General features: G+C 47.1%; 1 protein-coding gene across 1 annotated transcript in view; it reads right to left on the reverse strand.

Annotated features, from left to right (window-relative positions):
• The window catches only part of NDST2 (N-deacetylase and N-sulfotransferase 2), a 337717-nt gene that overhangs the window by 7343 nt on the left and 304829 nt on the right, over positions 1-25545 (reverse strand). The window contains exons 7-12 of the mRNA XM_063961347.1: positions 20238-20420; positions 16385-16481; positions 16173-16296; positions 15901-16075; positions 2110-2280; positions 1438-1547 (exon numbers count right to left, since the gene is read on the reverse strand). Coding sequence (XP_063817417.1) covers positions 1438-1547; positions 2110-2280; positions 15901-16075; positions 16173-16296; positions 16385-16481; positions 20238-20420 — 860 coding nt within the window. The remainder of the gene's footprint in view (positions 1-1437; positions 1548-2109; positions 2281-15900; positions 16076-16172; positions 16297-16384; positions 16482-20237; positions 20421-25545) is intronic.

The following is a 25545-nucleotide window of genomic DNA, read 5'->3' on the forward strand; positions in this document are numbered from 1 at the left end:
GTAGATATCTGGGATATCATTCCCCTTAAAGAATCCACCCATGGGGGTTCGGATTCAGAAGGCTGAGACAGTATATTGCAGTCCCGAGTACATGGGATAGACTCCTCAGGAGAAGATAAACACTCTACAGCACAGGACACAGAGTCCTTAGACATGGTAATGTGGGATATACACCTACACACACAGGAAAATGTCAGATACAGTTCCCCCCAGAGTACCTTCAGAGAGTCACAGAGTCTGAGGAACCAGCCACACAGCACCTTTTGGAGCAGTTATTATGATAAAAGCCCAGCACTGAGAAACCAACCATAATTATTAGTAACACTTCACACCCCCCCCCCCCCCCCTCCCCCTCCTGTCTATAACAACCTGGCACCGCAGTAACTGGAGTGATGTGGAGGGTCAGGGCTCCCTGTCAGCATTTCTTCTGTGTCTGCAGGGAGGAAAATGGCACTGGTGAGTGCTGGATCCGCTCTGAGGAGAATCCCCGCTCCATGTAATGGCGCGCGGCTTCCCGCACAAATTTGATTATACTGTCCGGAGGTCTCTATGCTAACAGCGGGATTAGCCCCTGTGACCAGTTTAGGGTGACTGCGCTGGCCCAGGACGCCCCTCCAAGCGCCTACACGAAGTGTTACTGAGCCTTCCTGGAGCACAGCCTGTCAGAGCTGCACTCCCACCCTTGTGCCGCCATACCCACTGGCGACCAGCTAACCGGGACGCCGGCGCTGTACTCACCACTATTCTTACTTCTGCCTCTGTTAGGGGGTGGCGGCCATGCTGCGGGAGTGAGCGGTCGCCTCGTGGGCTTGCGATCCTTACCCTCAGGAGCTCAGTGTCCTGTCAGCGGAGATAGAGAACCATTAACTTCTAGAGTTGGTCCCTCCCCCCCCTCTCTCTCCTCCTCCCCCCCCCTCTCCTCCTCCTCCTCCCCCCCCCCTCTCTTAAAGTGCCCATGGCTCCTAATGGACCCGTCTATACCCCATGTTACTAATGTGGACCCCAGAATCCTCTAGGACATAAGACAAAATAGGAATAGCCATTCACATATTGTACTGCACAATATACAGCCTTGTAAGTTCTACCTGTTTTACTACAGCAAGAATCTGAAAAGGAGTCTTGTATAACAACCTGATGCAAAGAGTAAGAATGTGCTGAAAACCTAGAGCAACAAAATATTGACCTGTTTACAGTCTAGACTGAAGTGAAGTGCTCAGACCTTAGACAAATGCCACTAAAACGTTATGAGCACATAGGAGCAAGCAAACACTAAACACTCTGAATATAGGTTGTCTACAAACCCGTGAATAGCTACACCACTGATGTCTGCTTGTGACAGTTCTACTTACAGCCTCCGTGGTCACCAACTGCCCACCCCTATAGCACAGTAGAAGTTAGACAAGGTTAATACATGTTCAATGCTTTGCCTAGACTTACTTGAGGGCTTGTGTGTAATTCAAATGTGGCGTTACTCCCAAGAACTTCTGGATGTTATCCATGGCTGCAGCAGGGTGGTTCCTCAGTTCCTGACCGTCCACTATATGAAGCTGGGGAAGCAAACGTTAAACTCAGCTAGAAAAGTGTGAAGTGGTGTGCACCCGTCTGTATATAGAGAAGGCAGCCAGCATAAATGCTACCAAAAAACAGGACCATGAATAGCGGGGACAAAAGCTGATGCTTATGTGTTCCTGTCAGTAACACATCGCCTACTGAAAGTCATTACAGATATCAGCAGAAACCTCAGCCTTCAGGGACCCGTATCATATGATCAGTGTTGTGGATATCAGTGTCAAATTCCTTCCTTTATTACATACATGGGTTAGCACTGTACACCACCACAACCTCAATAATCCCATAACTATGTCCCAATTAAGGAGCTTCGTGGAAACCATGTCCAGATTTATCAAGCCTTGGAGAGTGATAAATTGCATGGTGATAAAGTACCAACCAATGAGCTCCTAACTGTCACGTTACAGGCTGGATTTGAAAAATAGACAGGAGCTTATTGATTGGTACTTTATCACCGTGCAACTTATCACTTTTCAAGGCTTGATAACTCTGGGCCACAGTGGCAAGTATCTGTGACAAGATTCTGTGTGCTGCACCCACCTGACTTGGTGGGTAGAAGGTCAGCCACCTCTCCAGGTGCGTAGCGTACCATCCGGGTACCAGGCAGCGGCTCTGAAGGTTTCTCAGCTCATGGGGAGCATGTGAACCGGCAGTAATCACTTGGGCAAAGGTGTAGTTCATTGCCACCGGATCATTGTGTGCCCGCTGGTGCTGAACAGAGAAGACACAATTAAAAGTTTTCTCCACATTGTAAAGCATTAGAAAAACATCCGGGATAAACTTTGATGCTTTTTATTATTTAACATTCATTTATATAGAATAGGCACATTCTGGTGTGCATTACATCCATAGTATCACAAACATTGACGTTCAGCTCTCACCATCACTTACAATCTTTAGGGCCACAGGCTTTAACACAGAATTTGCTCTGAACTAAATAAATAAATAATTGTTAAACTGTAATTCTCTGAATCCTCACAACTGAAAGACGGTCGCACACAGGCCGATAGCAGACAGCCTTTTTACAAGTCCCCAACGATGCCAAGAAGTATGTGGAGGAACTACGGCCATCCCAGTGGCTATGGGGTCCAGAAGCATACAACACAACATATCAATACTACAACTACTGACAGCAATCCATTAAAATCTCATGGCACATTTAGTAAAGCCAAACCAAGCTTTGTGCAGTCCGTGATCAGTTGAAATCGTACTTTCCCCCCGCTATATGGCCCAGCCACTTAGTGTTCTACCCATGAAGCTTCCAGATGGAACATGCCCAATTTGGTAACCTAAGAGTGGCCTCACTGGACACCAAGCTTGTCACTACCACAATATTTCAAGTCAGTTCTTGGCAAATGGACTGAAGATGGTGCTGGTCACTGGGAGAGTCAGGGAAAGAGGACTATTCCTGTTTTCAGGTTGGGGAATTTTGGTCTATATTTAGGTAGAAAGAAAGCACATTTCTCTAACGTCCTAAGTGGATGCTGGGACTCCGAAAGGACCATGGGGAATAGCGGCTCCGCAGGAGACTGGGCACAACTAAAAGAAAGCTTTAGACTACTGGTGTGCACTGGCTCCTCCCACTATGACCCTCCTCCAGACTTCAGTTAGATTCTTATGCCCGGCTGAGCTGGATGCACACTAGGGGCTCTCCTGAGCTCCTAGAAAGAAAGTATATTTAGGTTTTTTATTTTACAGTGAGATCTGCTGGCAACAGACTCACTGCAGCGAGGGACTAAGGGGAGAAAAAGCGAACCTACCTAACAGGTGGTAGTTTGGGCTTCTTAGGCTACTGGACACCATTAGCTCCAGAGGGATCGACCGCAGGTCCCGACCTTGGTGTTCGTTCCCGGAGCCGCGCCGCCGGCCCCCTTACAGAGCCAGAAGTAAGAAGTGTTCCGGAAAATCGGCGGCAGAAGACTTCAGTCTTCAACAAGGTAGCGCACAGCACTGCAGCTGTGCGCCATTGTTCCTCATGCACACCTCACACTCCGGTCACTGATGGGTGCAGGGCGCTGGGGGGGGCGCCCTGAGGGCAATATAAGACACCTTGGCTGGCAAATCTACACCATATATAGTCAGGAAGGCTATATAGGTGTAAAAATACCCCTGCCAGAATTCCAGAAAAAGCGGGAGAAGTCCGCCGGAAAAGGGGCGGGGCCATCTCCCTCAGCACACTGGCGCCATTTTTCCCTCACAGCTCCGCTGGAAGGACGCTCCCTGGCTCTCCCCTGCAGTGTACAAGCTACAGAAGGGTAAAAAAGAGAGGGGGGGGGGCACTAAATTTAGGCACAGTATATATTATATAAGCAGCTATAAGGGAAAAACACTCATTTATAGTGGGATCCCTGTGTTATATAGCGCTCTGGTGTGTGCTGGCATACTCTCTCTCTGTCTCCCCAAAGGGCTTTGTGGGGTCCTGTCCTCTGTCAGAGCATTCCCTGTGTGTATGCGGTGTGTCGGTACGACTGTGTCGACACGTTTGATGAGGAGGCTTATGTGGAGGCGGAGCAGATGCCGATAAATGTGATGTCACCTCCTGCGGGGTCGACACCTGAGTGGATGGTGCTGTGGAAGGAATTACGCGACAGTGTCGACTCCTTGCATAAAAGGTTTGACGACATACCAAATGTGGGACAGCCGGCTTCTCAGCCTGTGCCTGCCCAGGCGTCTCAAAAGCCATCAGGGGCTCTAAAACGCCCGCTACCTCAGATGGCAGACACAGATGTCGACAAGGATACTGACTCCAGTGTCGACGACGATGAGACTAATGTAACTTCCAATAGGGCCACACGTTACATGATTGAGGCAATGAAAAATGTGTTGCACATTTCTGATGTTACCCCCGGTACCACAAAAAAGGGTATTATGTTTGGAGAGAAAAAACTACCAGTAGCTTTTCCTCCATCTGAAGAGTTAAATGAAGTGTGTGAAGAAGCGTGGGCTTCCCCTGATAAGAAACTGGTAATTTCTAAGAGGTTACTAATGGCGTACCCTTTCCCGCCAGAGGATAGGTCACGTTGGGAAACATCCCCTAGGGTGGATAAAGCGCTCACACGCTTGTCAAAGAAGGTGGCACTACCGTCTCCGGATACGGCCGCCCTGAAGGAATCTGCTGATAGAAAGCAGGAGGCTATCCTGAAGTCTATATATACACACACACAGGTGTTATACTGAGACCAGCTATTGCTTCAGCATGGACGTGCAGTGCTGCAGCTGCGTGGTCAGATTCCCTGTCGGAAAATATTGATACCCTAGACAGGGACACTATATTGCTAACCGTAGAGCATATTAAAGACGCACTTTTATACATGAGGGATGCACAGAGGGATATTTGCCGGCTGGCATCTAAAATAAGTGCAATGTCCATTTCTGCCAGGAGAGGGTTATGGACTCGGCAGTGGACAGGAGATGCAGATTCTAAAAGGCACATGGAAGTTCTGCCTATAAGGGTGAGGAGTTGTTCGGGGATGGTCTCTCGGACCTCGTTTCCACAGCAACAGCTGGGAAGTCTACATTTTTACCCCATGTTCCCTCACAGCCAAAGAAAGCACCGTATTATCAGGTACAGTCCTTTCGGCCCAATAGGGGCAAGCGGGTTAGGGGCGCGTCCTTTCTGCCCAGAGGCAGAGGTAGAGGGAAAAAGCTGCAGCATACAGCCAGTTCCCAGGAGCAAAAGTCCTCCCCCGCTTCCTCTAAGTCCACAGCATGACGATGGGGCTCCACAGGCGGAGCCAGGTACGGTGGGGGCCCGTCTCAAATATTTCAGCAATCAGTGGGCTTGCTCACGGGTGGATCCCTGGATCCTTCAAGTGGTATCTCAGGGGTACAAGCTGGAATTCGAGACGTCTCCCCCCCGCCGTTTCCTCAAATCTGCCTTACCAACCACTCCCTCAGGCAGGGAGGCAGTGTTACAGGCAATTCACAAGCTGTATTCACAACAGGTGATAGTAAAGGTGCCCCTACTTCAACAAGGACGGGGTTACTATTCCACAATGTTTGTGGTACCGAAACCGGACGGTTCGGTGAGACCCATTTTAAATTTGAAATCCTTGAACACATATATAAAAAAATTCAAGTTCAAGATGGAATCGCTCAGGGCGGTTATTGCAAGCCTGGACGAGGGGGATTACATGGTATCACTGGACATCAAGGATGCTTACCTGCATGTCCCCATTTACCATCCTCACCAGGAGTACCTCAGATTTGTGGTACAGGATTGTCATTACCAATTCCAGACGTTGCTGTTCGGTCTATCCACGGCTCCGAGGGTCTTTACCAAGGTAATGGCCGAAATGATGATACTCCTTCGAAAGAAGGGAGTTTTAATTATCCCGTACTTGGACGATCTCCTGATAAAGGCGAGGTCCAGGGAGCAGTTGTTGGTCGGGGTAGCACTATCTCGGGAGGTGCTACAACAGCACGGCTGGATTCTAAATATTCTAAAGTCACAGCTGGTCCCTACGACACGTCTACTGTTCCTGGGGATGGTTCTGGACACAGAACAGAAAAAAGTGTTTCTCCCGGAGGAGAAGGCCAAGGAGCTGTCATCTCTAGTCAGAGGCCTCCTAAAACCAAAACCGGTGTCGGTGCATCACTGCACGCGGCTCCTGGGAAAGATGGTAGCTTCCTACGAAGCAATTCCATTCGGCAGGTTCCATGCAAGAACCTTTCAGTGGGACCTGTTGGACAAGTGGTCCGGATCGCATCTTCAGATGCATCGGCTGATAACCCTGTCTTCAAGGACCAGGGTGTCTCTGCTGTGGTGGCTGCAGAGTGCTCATCTTCAAGAGGGCCGCAGATTCGGCATACAGGACTGGGTCCTGGTGACCACGGATGCCAGCCTTCGAGGCTGGGGGGCAGTCACACAGGGAAGAAACTTCCAAGGACTATGGTCAAGTCAGGAGACTTCCCTGCACATAAATATTCTGGAGCTGAGGGCCATTTACAATGCCCTAAGTCAGGCAAAACCCCTGCTTCAAAACCAGCCGGTACTGATCCAGTCAGACAACATCACGGCGGTCGCCCATGTAAACCGACAGGGCGGCACGAGAAGCAGGACGGCGATGGCAGAAGCCACAAGGATTCTCCGATGGGCGGAAAATCACGTGTTAGCACTGTCAGCAGTGTTCATTCCGGGAGTGGACAACTGGGAAGCAGACTTCCTCAGCAGGCACGACCTCCACCCGGGAGAGTGGGGACTTCATCCAGAAGTCTTCCAACTGATTGTAAACCGTTGGGAAAGGCCACAGGTGGACATGATGGCGTCCCGCCTAAACAAAAAGCTAGAAAGATATTGCGCCAGGTCAAGAGACCCGCAGGCGATAGCTGTGGACGCTCTAGTGACACCGTGGGTGTACCGGTCGGTTTATGTGTTCCCTCCTCTTCCTCTCATACCAAAGGTACTGAGGATAATAAGGAGAAGAGGAGTAAGAACTATACTCATTGTTCCGGATTGGCCAAGAAGAGCTTGGTACCCGGAACTTCAAGAAATGATGTCAGAGGACCCATGGCCTCTGCCGCTCAGACAGGACCTGCTGCAGCAGGGGCCCTGTCTGTTCCAAGACTTACCGCGGCTGCGTTTGACGGCATGGCGGTTGAACACCGGATCCTGAAGGAAAAGGCATTCCGGAGGAAGTCATTCCTACGCTGATTAAAGCTAGGGAAGAAGTAACCGCAAATCATTATCACCGCATATGGCGAAAATATGTTGCGTGGTGTGAGGCCAGGAAGGCCCCAACGGAGGAATTTCAGCTGGGCCGTTTCCTGCACTTCCTACAGTCAGGGGTGACTATGGGCCTAAAATTGGGTTCCATTAAGGTCCAGATTTCGGCTCTATCGATTTTCTTCCAGAGAGAACTGGCTTCACTACCTGAAGTTCAGACTTTTGTTAAGGGAGTGCTGCATATTCAGCCCCCTTTTGTGCCTCCAGTGGCACCTTGGGATCTCAACGTGGTGTTGGATTTCCTAAAGTCACATTGGTTTGAGCCACTTAAAACCGTGGAATGGAAGTATCTCACGTGGAAAGTGGTCATGTTGTTGGCCTTGGCTTCGGCCAGGCGTGTATCAGAATTGGCGGCTTTGTCATGTAAAAGCCCTGATTTTCCATATGGATAGGGCAGAATTGAGGACTCGTCCCCAGTTTCTTCCTAAAGTGGTATCAGCTTTTCATCTGAACCAACCTATCGTGGTGCCTGCGGCTACTACAGACTTGGAGGCTTCCAAGTTGTTGGACGTAGTCAGGGCCCTGAAAATCTATGTTTCCAGGACAGCTGGAGTCAGAAAGACTGACTCGCTATTTATCCTGTATGCGCCCAACAAGTTGGGTGCATCTGCTTCAAAGCAGACTATTGCTCGCTGGATCTGTAGTACGATTAAGCTTGCACATTCTGCGGCTGGACTGCCGCATCCTAAATCAGTAAAAGCCCATTCCACGAGGAAGGTGGGCTCTTCTTGGGCAGCTGCCCGAGGGGTCTCGGCTCTACAACTTTGCCGAGCAGCTACTTGATCGGGGTCAAACACGTTTGATAAATTCTACAAGTTTGACACCCTGGCTGAGGAGGACCTACAGTTTGCCCATTCGGTGCTGCAGAGTCATCCGCACTCTCCCGCCCGTTTGGGAGCTTTGGTATAATCCCCATGGTCCTTACGGAGTCCCAGCATCCACTTAGGACGTTAGAGAAAATAAGAATTTACTCACCGGTAATTCTATTTCTCGTAGTCCGTAGTGGATGCTGGGCGCCCATCCCAAGTGCGGATTGTCTGCAATACTTGTATATAGTTATTGCCTAACTAAAGGGTTATTGTTGAGCCATCTGTTGAGAGGCTCAGTTGTTATCATACTGTTAACTGGGTATTGTATCACGAGTTATACGGTGTGATTGGTGTGGCTGGTATGAGTCTTACCCGGGATTCAAAATCCTTCCTTATTGTGTCAGCTCTTCCGGGCACAGTATCCTAACTGAAGTCTGGAGGAGGGTCATAGTGGGAGGAGCCAGTGCACACCAGTAGTCTAAAGCTTTCTTTTAGTTGTGCCCAGTCTCCTGCGGAGCCGCTATTCCCCATGGTCCTTACGGAGTCCCAGCATCCACTACGGACTACGAGAAATAGAATTACCGGTGAGTAAATTCTTATTTTCAAATACATTAGCATTTGTATGTATGTCCTGAAAATTCCCTTTCTAATTGTGTTTAATAGTGTAGAAAAGCACCAGATATAAAGTATTGATGGCACCATTGCCGACAGACCATTCCGGGGCCATCACTACCTCTGAAGTCATCACTTCTATCAAACATGAAATGACAATAGAAAATACAGAAGAAATGTTGCTCATATTCATTCAAAGAATAAAAATCCCCCATAGAACATAAGTACGCCCTACCAGACAGAGCACAGTATACCACTTTTGTGAGCAACCAAGAAAACCAATTACTGTTCTGCGCTTTTAGCAAAGGTGACTGGGAAATATTAAATCAATAAGAAAGATGAGCTCAATCCTCTGCAGACTATTGCAGGTCCCTGCCATTGTAGGTTTAGTAATAATGAGCTTTACAGCAAGCGCAAACACTGGCCACCAAGGCTAATGACGGAAAGTACTAAAGGGAGAGAATGCCTGGACACACAATGCCATTATTACCCTTTAAGGGCCTTTCCACTACATTCAATTTAAACACATGAATATTACACCGTGAGGTTTACAGATTGAGAATACAGGATCAGAAAGTGTCACTGCCTGTCATTAACACATAAGTACTGCTTTAGCAATTATCCTTCTCTTGTACGGTTCTTATCTATATAGTACCTACAAAATTGTTAACTCTCTCCCCCCCCCCCCCCAGAAAAAAAAAGTAGTATATCTTTTGTTGTGCTTTCTGGACAGTGGGAAAAGATGGCACACCGAGATTGTCAGTATAAAATCTCACTACATAACTTCCCTAGAGGACCCTGCCTTACTCCCCCATCCAGCAGGCTCTGCAAACGTTCATCAGTATATATGCCGCGGTTATTCCACTCAAGATACTTTTATAACCAGCTCACTCTAATGCAGCCAACACCTTAATGTATTATCTCTCACATTACATTAACAGCAATCACCAACAGGGTCCTCTTTATTCGTGGTTTGTACTTGAATACTCTGCTCTCATCTTTTAGGGAGTTGTAAAGTGCTGTATAAAATGTTGGGGCTTTATAAAACCAGGATAAAAAATAAGATTTTACTTAACGATAAATCTATTCCTCGTAGTCCGTAGTGGATGCTGGGGACTCCGTAAGGACCATGGGGAATAGACGGGCTCCGCAGGAGACAGGGCACTCTAAGAAAGAATAAGTACTACTGGTGTGCACTGGCTCCTCCCTCTATGTCCCTCCTCCAGACCTCAGTTAAGGAAACTGTGCCCGGAAGAGCTGACATTACAAGGAAAGGATTTTGGAATCCAGGGTAAGACTCATACCAGCCACACCGTATAACTTGTGATAACATACCCAGTCAACAGTATGAACAACAACAGAGCATCAGACAAACCTGATGCAACCATAACATAACCCTTATTTAAGCAATAACTATATACAAGTATTGCAGAAGAAGTCCGCACTTGGGACGGGCGCCCAGCATCCACTACGGACTACGAGAAATAGATTTATCGGTAAGTAAAATCTTATTTTCTCTAACGTCCTAGTGGATGCTGGGAACTCCGTAAGGACCATGGGGATTATACCAAAGCTCCCAAAAGGGCGGGAGAGTGCGGATGACTCTGCAGCACCGAATGAGCACACAAGGTCCTCCTCAGCCAGGGTATCAAACTTGTAGAACTTTGCAAAGGTGTTTGAACCTGACCAAGTAGCCGCTCGGCAAAGCTGTAATGCCGAGACCCCTTGGGCAGCCGCCCAAGAAGAGCCCACCTTCCTTGTGGAGTGGGCCTTTACTAATTTTGGAAGCGGCAATCCAGCCGCAGAATGAGCCTGCTGGATCGAGTTACAGATCCAGCGAGCAATAGTTTGCTTTGAAGCAGGAGCACCCAGCTTGTTGGATGCATACAGGATAAACAGCGACTCAGTTTTCCTGACTCTAGCCGTTCTGGCTACATAAACCTTCAAAGCCCTGACTACATCCAGTAACTCGGAATCTTCCAAGTCACGAGTAGCCACAGGCACCACAATAGGTTGGTTCATATGAAAGATGACACCACATGAGGCAGAAATTGAGGACAAGTCCGCAATTCTGCCCTGTCCATATGGAAACCAAATAGGGGCTTTTATGTGACAAAGCCACCAATTTTGACACACGCCTAGCCGAAGCCAAGGCGAATATCATGACCACCTTCCACGTGAGATATTTTAACTCCACGGTTTTAAGCGGCTCAAATCAGTGTGATTTCAGGAAACTCAACACCACGTAAAGATCCCAAGGTGCCACTGGAGGCACAAACTGGGGCTGAATATGCAGCACTCCCTTTACAGACGTCTGAACTTCAGGTAGAGAAGCTAGTTCTTTTTGAAAGAAAATGGATAGGGCCGAAATCTGGACCTTAATGGACCCCAATTTTAGGCCCAAAGTCACTCCCGACTGTAGGAAGTGAAGGAAACAGCCCAGCTGGAATTCCTCTGTAGAGGCATTCCTGGCCTCACACCAAGCAACATATTTCCGCCGTATACGGTCATAATGTTTAGCCGTCACGTCCTTCCTAGCCTTGATCAGCGTAGGAATAACCTCATCCGGAATCCCTTTTTTCTACTAGGATCTGGCGTTCAACCGCCATGCCGTCAAACGCAGCTGCGGTAAGTCTTGGAACAGACAAGGTCCCTGCTGCAACAGATCCTGCCCTAGAGGCAGAGGCCATGGGTCCTCTGTGAGCATTTCTTGCAGCTCTGGATACCAAGTCCTTCTTGGCCAATCCGGAACAATGAGTATTGATCTCACTCCGCTTTTCCTTAGGATTCTCAGCACCTTGGATATGAGAAAAAGAGGAGGAAACACATAAACCGACTGGAACATCCACGGTGTCACCAGTGCGTCTACAGCTATCGCCTGCGGGTCTCTTGACCTGGCGCAATACCTCTGTTTGATGAGGCGGGATGCCATCATGTCCACCTGTGGCAGTTCCCACCGACCTACAATCTGCGTGAAGACTTCTTGATGAAGTCCCCACTCTCCCGGGTGGAGGTCGTGCCTGCTGAGGAAGTCTGCTTCCCAGTTGTCCACTCCCGGAATGAACACTGCTGACAGTGCTCGTACGTGATTCTCCACCCATCGAAGAATTCTGGTGGCTTCCGCCATCGCCACCCTGCTCCTTGTGCCGCCCTGGCAGTTTACATGAGCCACTGCTGTGATGTTGTCTGATTGAATCAGCACCGATTGGTTGCGAAGCAGGGTCTCCGCTTGACTTAGGGCGTTGTATATGGCCCTTAGTTCCAGGATATTGATGTGAATGCAAGTCTCCTGACTTGACCACAGCCCTTGGAAACTTCTTCCCTGAGTGACTGCCCCCCACCCTCGGAGGCTTGCATCCGTGGTCACCAGGACCCAGTCCTGAATGCCGAACCTGCGGCTCTCGAGAAGGTGAGTACTCTGCAGCCACCACAGAAGAGATACCCTGGCCCTGGGGAATAGGGTGATCAGCCGATGCATCTGTAGATGCGATCCGGACCACTTGTCCAACAGATCCCATTGAAAAGGTCCTCGCATGGAACCTGCCGCAGGGAATGGCCTCGTATGACGCCACCATCTTTCCCAGGACTCTCGTGCAGTGATGCACCGACACCTGTCTTGGTTTTAAGAAGTCTCCGACCAGTGTCATGAGTTCCTGAGCCTTCTCCGTCGGGAGAAGAACCTTCTTCTGGTCTGTGTCCAGAATCATGCCCAGGAAGGGCAGACTCGTCGTAGGAATCAGCTGCGACTTTGGAATATTCAGAATCCAGCCGTGCTGTTGTAACACTTCCCGAGAGCGTGCTACACTACTCAGCAACTGCTCTCTGGACCTCGCCGTTATGAGGAGATCGTCCAAGTATGGGATAATGGTGACTCCTTGCATTTGCAGGAGCACCAGCATTACTGCCATTACCTTGGTAAATATTCTCGGTGCCGTGGACAGACCAAACGGCAACGTCTGGATTGGTAATGACAATCCTGTACCACAAATCGGAGGTACTCCTGATGAGGTGGATAAACGGGGACATGAAGGTAAGCATCCTTTATGTCCAGAGACACCATAAAATCCCCCTCCCTTGCGATGACCGCTCTGAGCGATTCCATCTTGAACTTGAACTTTTCAAGTATATGTTCAGGGATTTTAAATTCTAGATGGGTCTGACCGAACCATCTGGTTTCGGGACTACAACATGGTCGAATAATAACCCCCTCCTTGTTGAAGGAGGGGAACCTTGACCACCACCTGTTGAAGATACAATTTGTGAATTGCAGTTAACCCTGTTTCCCTCTCGTGGGGGGAAGCCGGCAGGGCCGTCAGTGAGGAGGCATCTTTTTTTTTTTCAAGCTTGTATCCTTGAGACACAATATCTATTGCCCAGGGATCTAACAGGGAGTGAACCCCCTTGTGGCTGAACTTACGAAAGTGTGCCCCTACCGGGTCTAGCTCCGCCTGTGGAGCCCCCGCGACATGCGGTGGATTTTCGTAGAGGCCGGGGAGGACTTTTGTTCCTGGGAACTAGCTGTGTTGTGCAGCGGGCTTCCTCTGCCCCAGCCTCTGGCAAGAAAGGACGCACCTCGGACTTTCTTGTTTCTTTGTTCGAAAGGCTGCATTTGATAATGACGTGCTTTCCAAGGCTGTGCAGGAATATAAGGCAAAATATCAGAATCACCAGTTATAGCTGTGGAGACCAGGTCCGAGAACCCTTCTCCACACAATACTCAGCCTTCCATATGCCACTTAAGTTGGCATCATCTGTCCATTGCATATTCTACAGGACACGTCAAGCAGAAATCGACATAGCTTTGCCTCTAGGACCCAGTATACTCATGTCTCTTTGGGCATGTTTTATGATATATCTCTTAAGACAGCATGTTTAGTCTATATATACATACACACACATATATATATATATATATATATATATATATATATATATATATGCGCACACACACACACACACACAGACACACACGTATACATACTAGGGTCTCAATTTCTGCTGATAAGGTACCTGTCCACGCCGCCACAGCGCTATAAACCCATGCCGACACAATCGCCGGTCTGAGTAGTGTATCAAAATGTGCACGCTATCTGCAGGATCCCTGAGAATAGCTAGGGCTACCCTTTGGGCAAACGTGACACCCTAGGGGAAGATTCCCATCACATCCTGGCCCTAGTGGGGAAAGGATACTGCCTGAGAATTCTTTGTGGGAAGCTGCAGTCTCTTGTCTGGAGATTCCCGGTATTTTTCCTCATGAGAGGAGGGAAATTTACCTCAGCTTTCTTCCCCTTAAACATGTGTACCCTTGTGTCAGGGACAGATGAGTCATCAGTGATATGCAAATCATCTTTATTACAATAATCATATATTGAATACTTTCCTGCCACTTTGGCTGTAACTTTGCATTATCGTAGTCGACACAGGAGTCAAACTCCGTGTCGATATCAGTGTCTATTATTTTGGATAGTGAGCATTGTGAGACTCTGAAGGTCTCTGTGCCATAGGGACAGACATGTGTAGATCTGCTGTCTGTTCTCTATCTTTTGTGCAATAAATTCACCTTAACACTTACACATATCCAAACAGGTGTCGGCGTTGTCGATGGAGACACCCTCTCAAACACATATTAGCTACATCTCCTCCTTAGGGGAGCCATTTACCTCAGACATGTCGACACACACGTACCGACACACCACACACACAGGGGATGCTCTATTTGAAGACAGCTCCCCCACAAAGCCCTTTGGAGAGACAGAGAGAGTATGCCAGCACACACCCCAGCGCTATTAACCCAGGAATAACACAGTAACTTAATGTTAACCCAGTAGCTGCTGTATACATTGTTTTTACGCCAAATTTATGTGCCCCCCCCTCTCTTTTTCACCCTCTTCTATGCTTCTGCAGGGGAGAGCCTGGGGAACTTCCTCTCAGCGGAGCTGTGGAGATAAAATGGCGCTGGTGAGTGCTGAGGAAGAAGCCCCGCCCCCTCAGCGGCGGGCTTCTGTCCCACGATTTTGTGTAAAAATAATGGCGGGGGCTCATGCATATTACAGTATATATGCCCTATTTTGCCAGGAGGTACTCAATTGCTGGCCAGGGCGCCCCCCCCCCCTGCGCCCTACAGTGACCTGAGTGTGTGGGAGCAATGGCGCACAGCTGCAGTGCTGTGCGCTACCTCATATGAAGACAGGAGTCTTCTGCCGCCGATTTTGACGTCTTCTTGCTTCACCCGCCGGCTTCTGTCTTCTGGCTCTGCGAGGGGGACGGCGGCGCGGCTCCGGGAACGGACGACCAAGGTTAAGTTCCTGTGTTCGATCCCTCTGGAGCTAATGGTGTCCAGTAGCCTAAGATGCGCAACCTAGCCGCAGTTAGTAGGTTTGCTTCTCTCCCCTCAGTCCCACGTAGCAGAGAGTCTGTTGCCAGCAGAAGCTCTCTGAAAATAAAATACCTAACTAATACCCCTTTTCCACTTACGATCACGGGTCGCAGCCGGGAGCCTGACACGGGAGCTGCCCCCTGCTGCGACCCGTGCTCGTCCCCTTTCCCATCAGCAGTCACAACCCGGCATATGCCGGGTTGGTGACGCTTCTAGTGACGCGGCAGGGGCGGCGCAGGGAGATCACATGATCTCCCAGCGCCGCCCTTCCATACAGTGTAAACGGGAGCCGTGTCGCATCGACACGGCTCCCGTTTACACTAGAACCCTACCCGGATCATTCCCGTGTCCTACCCAGGTAAATAGCCGGGTAGGATTCACGGGTCACTTGATCCGGGTTGACCCTTTTCCACTTGCCAAAAACACGGGTAAATGCGCGCCCCCGTGCATTTACCCGTGTTTTTTGAGCTAGTGGAAAAGGGGTATCAAATACTTTCTTATTAGCAAGCTCAGGAGAGCTCTCACTAAAATGCACCCAGCTCCGTCCGGGCACAGATTCTAACTGAGGTCTGGAGGAGGGGCATAGAGGGAGGAGCCAGTGCACACCAGTAGTCCTAATTCTTTCTTAGAGTGCCCTGTCTCCTGCGGAGCCCGTCTATTCCCCATGGTCCTTACGGAGTCCCCAGCATCCACTAGGACGTTAGAGAAAAGGTCAATACAAAATCTTATCTACAATCTTACCAGGCATTTTAGGTTACATTTGGTGGCACAAGTGCTATGGAGTAGTATAGGATCCACTAGTCATTTACCTGGTACCAGGAGTAAGCACGGTCAGCAGGGTTAATCAGGATGACAATCATTTTGGCTCTGGGGAGGAGAGCGGCAGACCTTTTCGGTACCACTTCGGTGTCAAAATAGTTGGCACTTTTCTCAAACATGAAGTCTGTGCTGGCATTAGAAGGTATGGGGAAAAAATCCATGTACCTGGAAGAGAAGGAAGGAACACGACATGATGCATGGGTGTCATTTGGTCGTTAGACAAAACAAAAGATAGGCCTGTATTGGATTACAGCACAATTACCAATCAATGCCTTTGTGGTAGTTCACCCCATTAAAAAACTGGATTTCTTCAAAGGTGACCGGACTCTGGAAGTTGCTGGTGACTGCTGGATGCATGCTCAGGTATGAGTAAAGGGCAGTTGTGCCTGTGAAATAATGAAAGCAAATTACAATGAGGAGGTATTGTTAATCTCCCGTCATACAGGTGTTGCATGGAATGGGCTATGCATTTACCTGTCTTTTGAGGTCCAACAACAAGGAATTTGGGTAGCCGGTCACACGTCTTCTCCTTAGACCAGATGTCTTTATGCCGCTTGTCATCACATGGGTTCTAAGTAAGACAACAGAACCTCTGTGAGCCCTTCTGTGCCTAAATCTCACATGAGATCATCTGCATGCACATAAATTGTTTTTATAACTCTATACCCTGTATATGGGGATATACCGTATTGTCCATTTAGAGACTCCAGGGTCTTTCCATTTCATAGTGCATGATTAGACAGTTTATTGGCAGTTGTAAGGGATTGTGCTGAATGAAATATTTACAATTTGAGTGTGATCTACATATATATTTTATATATCTGCTAGCTATCTACTTAATACACAGAAGAGCTCTCTTAATATATAATGAATACTTAAATGGATTGAACATTAAAAATCCCCTAAAACAAACAAAACACAAACAACACATGAATACGGGATGGCTGATCAGAGCAGAGCCATGATGGGGGACATTTGCCATAGAATAAACGTATGTACACTTACTTTATACATTCAATGACAAAAACTACACATTGCTTCTGGCCACACCCAATGTACACACTGCATAAGTGAGTAAAGGGCAGCGCAGCGAGGGACTTGGTCATGCTGAGGTTCAGCAACGTCTGTGTATGTTATATATAGAACATTTATATATGACCATTACGTGAGATTCAAGAAACACTGTGTGCAAATCCTTTGACAAGAGGTCTTTATGTAAAACAACGAACTGCTCGTCTGCCTTGGTCTCAGAGTACAATGTTAGATCATGTTAGCCATGCCATGACCTTTTCTGTATTGTATAGTAATATCTGAACAGACGTTACAGGTAAAGTGATTGGCCATCAACAGTATGACCCCAGAAGCACTCACAGTGCTTTAATCCCAGAGCCAGGTATGAGTGTGGAGTCTCTAGGAGAACATAAAATCGCCGGGAGGTAAGTGGTCAGTGAGTGGGACAAGGAAAGGGCAATCTCCACAATGTCTGTTCAAGCTATGGTGTTTCAATTATTACTATTAATAGCACAGTCCAATATATATGTTCCGTGGTGGAGGAGGTTTATAAGGTACAGTATATAAAGCAAGACACAACCAGCAGTAAGTGGATCTTTGCAGGCACGGGAAACACGGCACTGAACATTCTACATTTTCCTAATGTAAACTTGGAATTGTAATTTTTAAAAGGCAAAGCCCTGGATATAGCATAGATTTGTGTATAGTATGTATGCCTGAAGATTTTTTCTTGAGACAAATAGAAAGAAGGGGGCGGGGGGGGGGGGGGGGGGGGGGGGGGTTGGAGTCTGGCACAAATTTGAGAGTTGAATTTTGATAACACATGATAAACATCACCTTTATTCTTGGTCAGTAACATACAGTATGTGTATACTATGTGTTCCATGCTATAAAACGTTGGTGTGTGCTACAGCCCCAAGGCCCTGTGTGGAAAGGTGTTTGAACAGATTGAGCAGTCTAAGTACTAAGCCTAGGAGAGAGATAAAGTAAACGAAGTTAAATTACCAACCAGCTGCAGACTTATTTTTCTAACACAGGAAGGTATCCGATTAGCTGCTAAGAAAATACCGGCAGCAAAAAACAAATGATTTTCACAATTTTTTACGATAACTCTCCAATAATTATTTTTGGCTATTCTATTAGGTCGCCCGAATGAAAAGACATTGTCTCCCGAAAACACCCAGGTTCAATGAGACCAGTGTGTTTTCGCCGGCCGCAGCAAAACGGGGCTGTTTTCAGGGATTTAGTTTCGCCTGCATGAGGCAAGTAAAACAAAATCTCAATAAGCCATGGACCCGCCGGATTATCGGGGCTAATTGAATAGCCCCCGGTGAGACAATTACCCGTGCTAATTTACCACAGGTAAAAGGATACCCCCCCCCAGTCTGTAACATGGCAGTAAGGAGCTGATAGACTGGTACTTTATCTCCATCCACTTTATCACTTAGTAGGCTTAGTACAAAGACCCCTATGTGTCTTTCAGGTGGCAAAAAAGAGGAGACCCCAGCCTGCTGCTGCTCTAATGCGGTGCCTGTGGCAACATTGAGCGTCTGCACAGTGTCCTATCGAGGGAAGATGGGCATACAGAGGAAAGAGTGTACAGTGCAGTGATTCAGCAGGTCACGTTACATTACCAGTATGGTAGAATGCTTATGTATATGCATGCACACTGAGAAGTCCATATATAACGAATTTACTGCATCACAATGTCATCTGGTGGCAGAAAGAGAGTAATGCAGGTAAAGCAAGAGATTTCCCTGTTAGGAGATCAGACGTCAGCTAGCTATGATGTGATTTCTGCATGGATCTCTTGGGGGGGAAATAAGATAGATGCCGTTAACAAAGATGCGTGTGCTGTTTTGCAGTGCCCACTTTTCCCAGCAGGGAAGCCACACCATAGATCCCTGGTGTTACTCACGTGTAACCACTAGTTACACTGTAAAATACTTTGGGCGAGATTTAATTGTCTATCCCCCCCCCCCCCCCATCCTTCCCCCCGCCAGCAGCTATTGAATTTTTTTCTGTCGACAAGCGCGATAACAGCATTTCAGCTTGCTACTCCCGGGGGTGGATGAGCAGAAATGCTCAAATAGTGACCCATCTGGGCGTCCAAATGGGACTTTTCGCATCTCGCCCATTAGTTTAGTCAGGTGTAGTCACTTTATGTGACTAAACCCGACCACAGTGGGCGCGATATGCACATAAGATCAATTGAATATTACCCCGCGATCTTCTGTCACTTTAGATGGAATACCGGGATAGATATAACAACTGAATTTCATCCTTTGTGTAAACGTCAGTGTAAGCCTGCACGCCATCCCAGTGTGTTAGTTTTACATACTGTAAAGGACAGATGTGACCTCATACACCTAACCTCAATACGCCATGCGCCACGAGACACCTGAACTCTGCTTGCGCCATGTATCTTATTCACCCGAAAATGCATCGCATCTAGGAAGCACCAGAAGACTGCACTGTTATATGCGACACTATCTGTGCATGACTGAGTCTGCATACTAAGTACAACAGAACTTGGCATGGACAAAAGCCATGTCTGCTGCATCGTAGCACTTCCTCTACAGATTCAATCTCTGTTACACACAGATATACAAGTGTTGCGGGTGTGGTATGGTATGCCGGCGGCCGGGCTCCCGGCGACCAGCATCGTAAGCCCGACCGCCGACCTACCGACAGCGTGGCGAGCGCAAATGAGCCCCTTGCGCGCTCGCCACACTGCGGGCACGGTGGTGCATTATTCTCCCTCCAAGGGGGTCGTGGAACCCCACAAGGGAGAAAAACGGTCGTTATGCGGCTGTCGGGATTCCGGCGACGGTATACGGTGCGCCGGGATCCCGACAGTCGGCAACCTGAAGACCACCCAAGTGTTGCATACTGTATGAAATTAATCTGCACAGTTTTCTGGTGTATCTTAACCAATGCTGCATCACGACTAAGACGTATTTGTGGGCAAAAAATATGCTTGGTTTAAGCTGTCTATCATGGAATGTGGTGCACAGGGAATGGGCTGTTTGGTGCGATGAGGACACGTCTGAACAATAAAACTAATCTTGCACTGCATAAACTTCTACAGTCATAGAGACTAAATGGTTTTTGCAAATTCTACAGTAGACAGGGCTGACTCTAGCACTGAGGTATTTCTGAGAATCGTTGCCTCACGCTCTGTACAGGATAGCTCCCAGAAGGTGCCCAGCAGCTGTGACCTTTGGAATGAAGCTGATAGAGATTGCTATGTAACGTGACACACCTGTTAAACACAAGGCAGCAGAAACATTCCATAATCAGCAAATGCACTTGCCTGCCACAGAGGGTTCTTCTCTTGGGGGAAGATCTCAAAGTATTTCTTTGCTAGCTGGACAGGTGGTAGAGTCTGAAGCCTGAGGTTGGTCCAGCACTGCACAAACTTCACCAGGCTCTCAAAGGTGTAAAGCCCCAGGCGGTCATTTCCGTAGTTTGAGAGATGTGTCATGAAGATGCTGATCTGTAACAGACACACGCAGGGATTGTCATCTAGGTTAAACCTCCTAAGTAAAGCACTTGCTTGTATAAACACTTATTCATTATTAATGTATCTTGCAGGCAGATAAAAGATGGTATATAGGGCGAGGTGGTGCAGGTGCTGGGGGAATTGAGACATGGGTCCAATTTTCTGGTTACAATTCACATTCGCTTGATGTAGAGCACTGTTTTCTTTTACATTAACATGACATTACAGAGCTAGAAGCAGTGAATATTTCATGACCTCGCCATGGTGCCGTACTGAATATTTCAGTGTGGAAAGGGGAAGGCTGCGTTCCGCTCTACTTGTGCATCCTTTGCAGATGAAGTCAATCTCTGTTAGACCAGAGCTTTCACACAGACAGACATGGGAAGCACTGCACTTTTTCTGGACTAATAGCATTACAGCATTGCTAAACACAGTATAAATTAACAGGTTTCCATGTCAAATTGGTCTTGTGCATGCCCAGGAAACAGTCTATGTGCAGATTTGCTGAGAACCGACACTAGCACCCACCTGTGACTGTCGAGGCAGAGGTGAGGAGGGAAGGGGATCTAACATACTGCTACTTTTGCATAGCACGTAAGTGCATTATAATTAGTCCACACATTTTAGGCCTGTTAACTCGGACAGCTAAGCATTCACACTAGGTTATTTGGTTAATACCAAGTCTGAGCTGTGGTCATCAGAAGCAGCTGTCCTCTAGGAAAGATTACACATGGATGAATGCCAAAGGTGTTGACTCAACCGCCATTACACTAGTTTATGCATAGAAGAAAGGGAGGGGTCCTATGTGGCAGAGTCTAGTGCAAGACACCAAATGCATACGTGTCTTCATAGGAACTTGATGTAACACAAATATGAAAATCTATAAGGGCATTTGTCAGAACCGATGTACACTTGGATTGTCGGCAGCTGGTACTCAAAGTGCATTCAATGTGCCACGACTCCTATACACAGTTTATTAAATTGTTCTATGGATTAGCATTTAGCCTTTACTGCTGTGGGGAACCTGATCATGTCCCAGGGGTACATACCACTTTCTTGTGGGAAAACCAGAAGAGGGGGTGTACAGACAACAGGGAGAAAGAACAATAAATAAATAAATAAATAATGAAATTGCTGCAAGATTCATACAGAGAAATAAGTAGGTGACAGGAATGGACCGCACAAGACACATTTGGTGTATGCTGCATGTTTGAGAGCAATACTGGGCATACACGGTCAGATAAAATGCCTGTCATTTTACCTGATAGCCTGAAGGCCATCAGATATTATGGGCATACACAGAGGTATTTCACAGTGTATGGCCACAGGATCGCTGCGTTCCTCACCTGGAAAGAAGATATCTCCTCATTCCTCCACTGTGAAGTCGGCTGCAGCAGTGCCAACACTGCCCGATGTGGCCACATTGCTACTTAAAAAAAATACAGCACCAGACGGACATCTGAACAGTCCGGCATGTCCAACCAATCAGCACTTTTGGATCGGTCATGCATATATGCAATACAATAATTGTACAATGTAAGCTTTAGACTGTAAAGCTCCATGAGCAGGGACCTTCTACTTATTACCTACTTCTCTTACACACCAGCTACCCGCTACACCTCCTCCTTGGGCTCTCTGCCCCCGGACTGTACTCCTTTGCTGTTTTTGTTTTTTCAGACGATCTATCAGCTTGTGCTGAATATTTCTATTGCACCCTTTGCATCAATGTTGAGCATATTTGTAACCCGTCTACTGTATTGTACTGTCCCCTGTAGGGTCATATTGTTTTGCCCTCTGTACTGCACTGTGGAGCATTTGAGGCACCCTATAAATAAAGTTTAATAACAACTAGCATGAGAGCTACAAGTTTTATTGTGGTTTCTCTCTAGTGGCTATTCACAGGTCTACTTATAGCATGTTAGGGCGAGAAACCGTTCCCAGTAACCCAGGGAAACCGTGCACTGTAGGTGTGAAAGGACACTGATCCAGCAAATAAACCATTGCTTTCCTCTTCTGATCTTGATTACAGGCTGCATTTCCACATTAACCGGCAGTTTTCCTAGTCTACAGTAACTGTAGCATGGAACTCCGTACAAACCATCTACCATTCTTTGAGAGGCATTTTTAATGCAAGTTAAGCTCATGTAAAACTGCTAAGAACAAAAACCAAATCAGACTGTATGGGTTTTCCTTCTTAACGTATTTAACATGTGATTTTCAATGTACTGTATGTGTCAACGCAGTTCATCATTTACATTCATGTCAACTGAAGTGCGCTGTAACCGCCGTGAGACGCAGCTAAGAAGCACGGACAGGGTCCTTGTCAGACACCTTCACATATCAGTCTGCACTTTGTGTTCAAACACTTACATACATACATACATACATACATACAATACAGGATTAAACATTGTTACGTTTGTTCCAACATGAAACACATAACAGCATGTACACAGGCTGAGACACGCCCCCTGAAAATACGGCACTTCTGAATTCTTTAACCGCCACTCCCTGTAACCGGCCCCCAAGCGGTCCCTGCCTATCTCTCGCTTTGCTTATAAATCCTCACTGCGATCGCCATCGCAAAACTATGATGCAACATGCTAATCGCTCAACTGCATAAATATCAGGTCCATCTCTGATTCAGGCCCTGCGTATGTATGCGTGTAGTATATACACTGACCGGAAGCATGAATGCCATAGGCTAAAGAGAACATGCATATTAAATGATACAAGACATTATGGCAGGAATGTAATATGTACATTTGCTTATGTTGCTACTTGCTATGTGCGGTGTGTAGAGAAAGCAGATATATGGCGGCTGTGGAATGGGTATAGAGAGAGATATGAACTTCTAACCTCATTCCTACTACACTTCATGTCACAGGCTGAAATAGGAAAAGCTGCAGTTTATTTGCTTGTAGATTGAAGCAGGATGCACTGGGAGCTCTGCCAAACATCACAAAAACACTCAAAAATCACGCCAAGCCAGAGACGGAGCATTATGCTCTAATTAGTGAGCTCTGTACGCAGCCTACTAAGCAGCAGCAGCAATATGACGGCCACACTGCAGCTCAGAGAGGGGGCTTTCAGGCTTTTCCACATTCACAATCTCACTCTAAACGTGTAGCGTCTTTTCAAGTCTATACTCCGATCTGCTGGTTCCTTTCTACGGTTCTTACCAAGGTCTTCGACCATCTCTGGTTACAGTAAGTGGTATAAGTATTGGCACTAAATATATAAAAATTCACCTGGCACCACAGAACGTGTGAATATGAATATAAAACCCCACAGAATATGTCGTCGAGAATGATCTGCAATATATAGGAGGTGTCTGCCTCACAGTATACATAGAAGGGACACTATCAGGGCCGGACTGGGACTAAAAATAGACCCTGGCATTTTTTAAGAACACAGGCCCACCTCGGTGACTCCTCCCCTTACTATTCCTGACTCCTCCTACTTCTTAGTCTATGCTCTTACAAATATAATTAATAATATAACAACATACAAGCGTACATCATACACACAACCAGTGGTTGAAGTGGAAATTTTGAAGTGGGGTATGGAAAAGTGAAGGTTGTAACTAAGCGCGCACCGAATGCGCACGCGCTCCAGAAAAGGGGGCATGGCCACTCAAAAGGGGGCGTGTCCTTCAGTGTAGTTTACCAAACCATATACCCCTTATACACATTATGCACCACAATAGTAGGACCCCCCCTTATACTATCTAGTACTGGTGCCCCTTTCACATTATACCACACGGTATGAGCCGAAATTCACATTATAGCACACTGTATGAGCCGAAATTCACATTATAACACACGGTATGAGATGAAATTCACACATAGCACACGTTATGAGATGAAATTCACATTACAGCACACAAAATGAGCCGAAATTCACATTATAGCACACGGTATGAGCCGTGGTTGGGCCGGGAAGCTGCTACTTGTTGCTGTATGCCGTATGGAGCAGTTTGATATGCTTTTTATTCACATTTATACATTTTATGTATAGTTTACAAAGCCTGGTTGGATACTACACATTTGCTGATGGTTGCCTTGGTACCAAAATACTGCCAAACAAACTCCAGATACCCAACTAGCAGGATACTATCCAACTCATTATATACCACTAGCAGAATACTCACAGCCAACCCAGGTGATACCCCACTAGCAGATATTAGCCTATAGAAACCCCACATGGTACCCAATAAGCAGGATTCAGCCTAACAGCCAACCCTTGTCATACACCACTAGTAGCATACTATTCAACAGCCAACCCTTGTCAGTGCAGAAGTAGCGGGTACCACTGATCTACACACAGCCAATAAGATCAGGGGACATCCCACTTGCCATCCGAGATTTTATAGCTTGGCAAATCTGCTACTTCACACATATACAGTACTTCTCACCACATTTTGTTTTTCTCTGGATAATGTCTAGATCAGTGTGGATCAACCTCCACAATGCTGGTACCCCAGGTGTAAGCACACCATTGTACTGGTCCATATTTCTAACAGAGAGTCTTTGAGTAGCTACTGCATGTGGCTGAAAGTCACTTGCCCCCTTTAAGAGTTACCCTGTGGTGGCATATAATCATTTGAACAGTTAATCAGTCCTCTGAAACATAGGGGAATTGTCTGTGCCCCTGGTCCATTGACCTGCAGTGTGTTCAGTGGTTATTATGCATCTCTAAATAGGGATTATTCCCTATGGAGTTAGGATGGTTTGCACAAAAGTGTAGGGGATGGACCATGTGCCAGTACCCTCATCCTACTGCTACACATGGTCATATACAGTATATACATAAGCATGATATATAGATACATGTTATGATGAAAACATATGCACACATAAATTTTATTCAATCTTAACAGTTTGCAACAGCAATACTCATAACAGTGTGGTACTGGGGTACTACCAGCAAAGGGCATCAAAACTATAAAGAAAGCACAGCAGTGGCTGGTAACAGCAACAGCTGGACAGGTAAACACATAAAAGAGAACCTGCAGAAAAGTAAGTGCACTGAGGCGGGTGCCCAATATCCCTTATGGACTACAAGAAAAGTATTTACCAGTAGGTAATTAAAATCGTATTTTCTTTTACGTCCTAGA

This window comes from Pseudophryne corroboree, chromosome 3, assembly GCF_028390025.1.
Source record: "Pseudophryne corroboree isolate aPseCor3 chromosome 3, aPseCor3.hap2, whole genome shotgun sequence".
In the NCBI taxonomy this organism is placed as follows: domain Eukaryota; kingdom Metazoa; phylum Chordata; class Amphibia; order Anura; family Myobatrachidae; genus Pseudophryne; species Pseudophryne corroboree.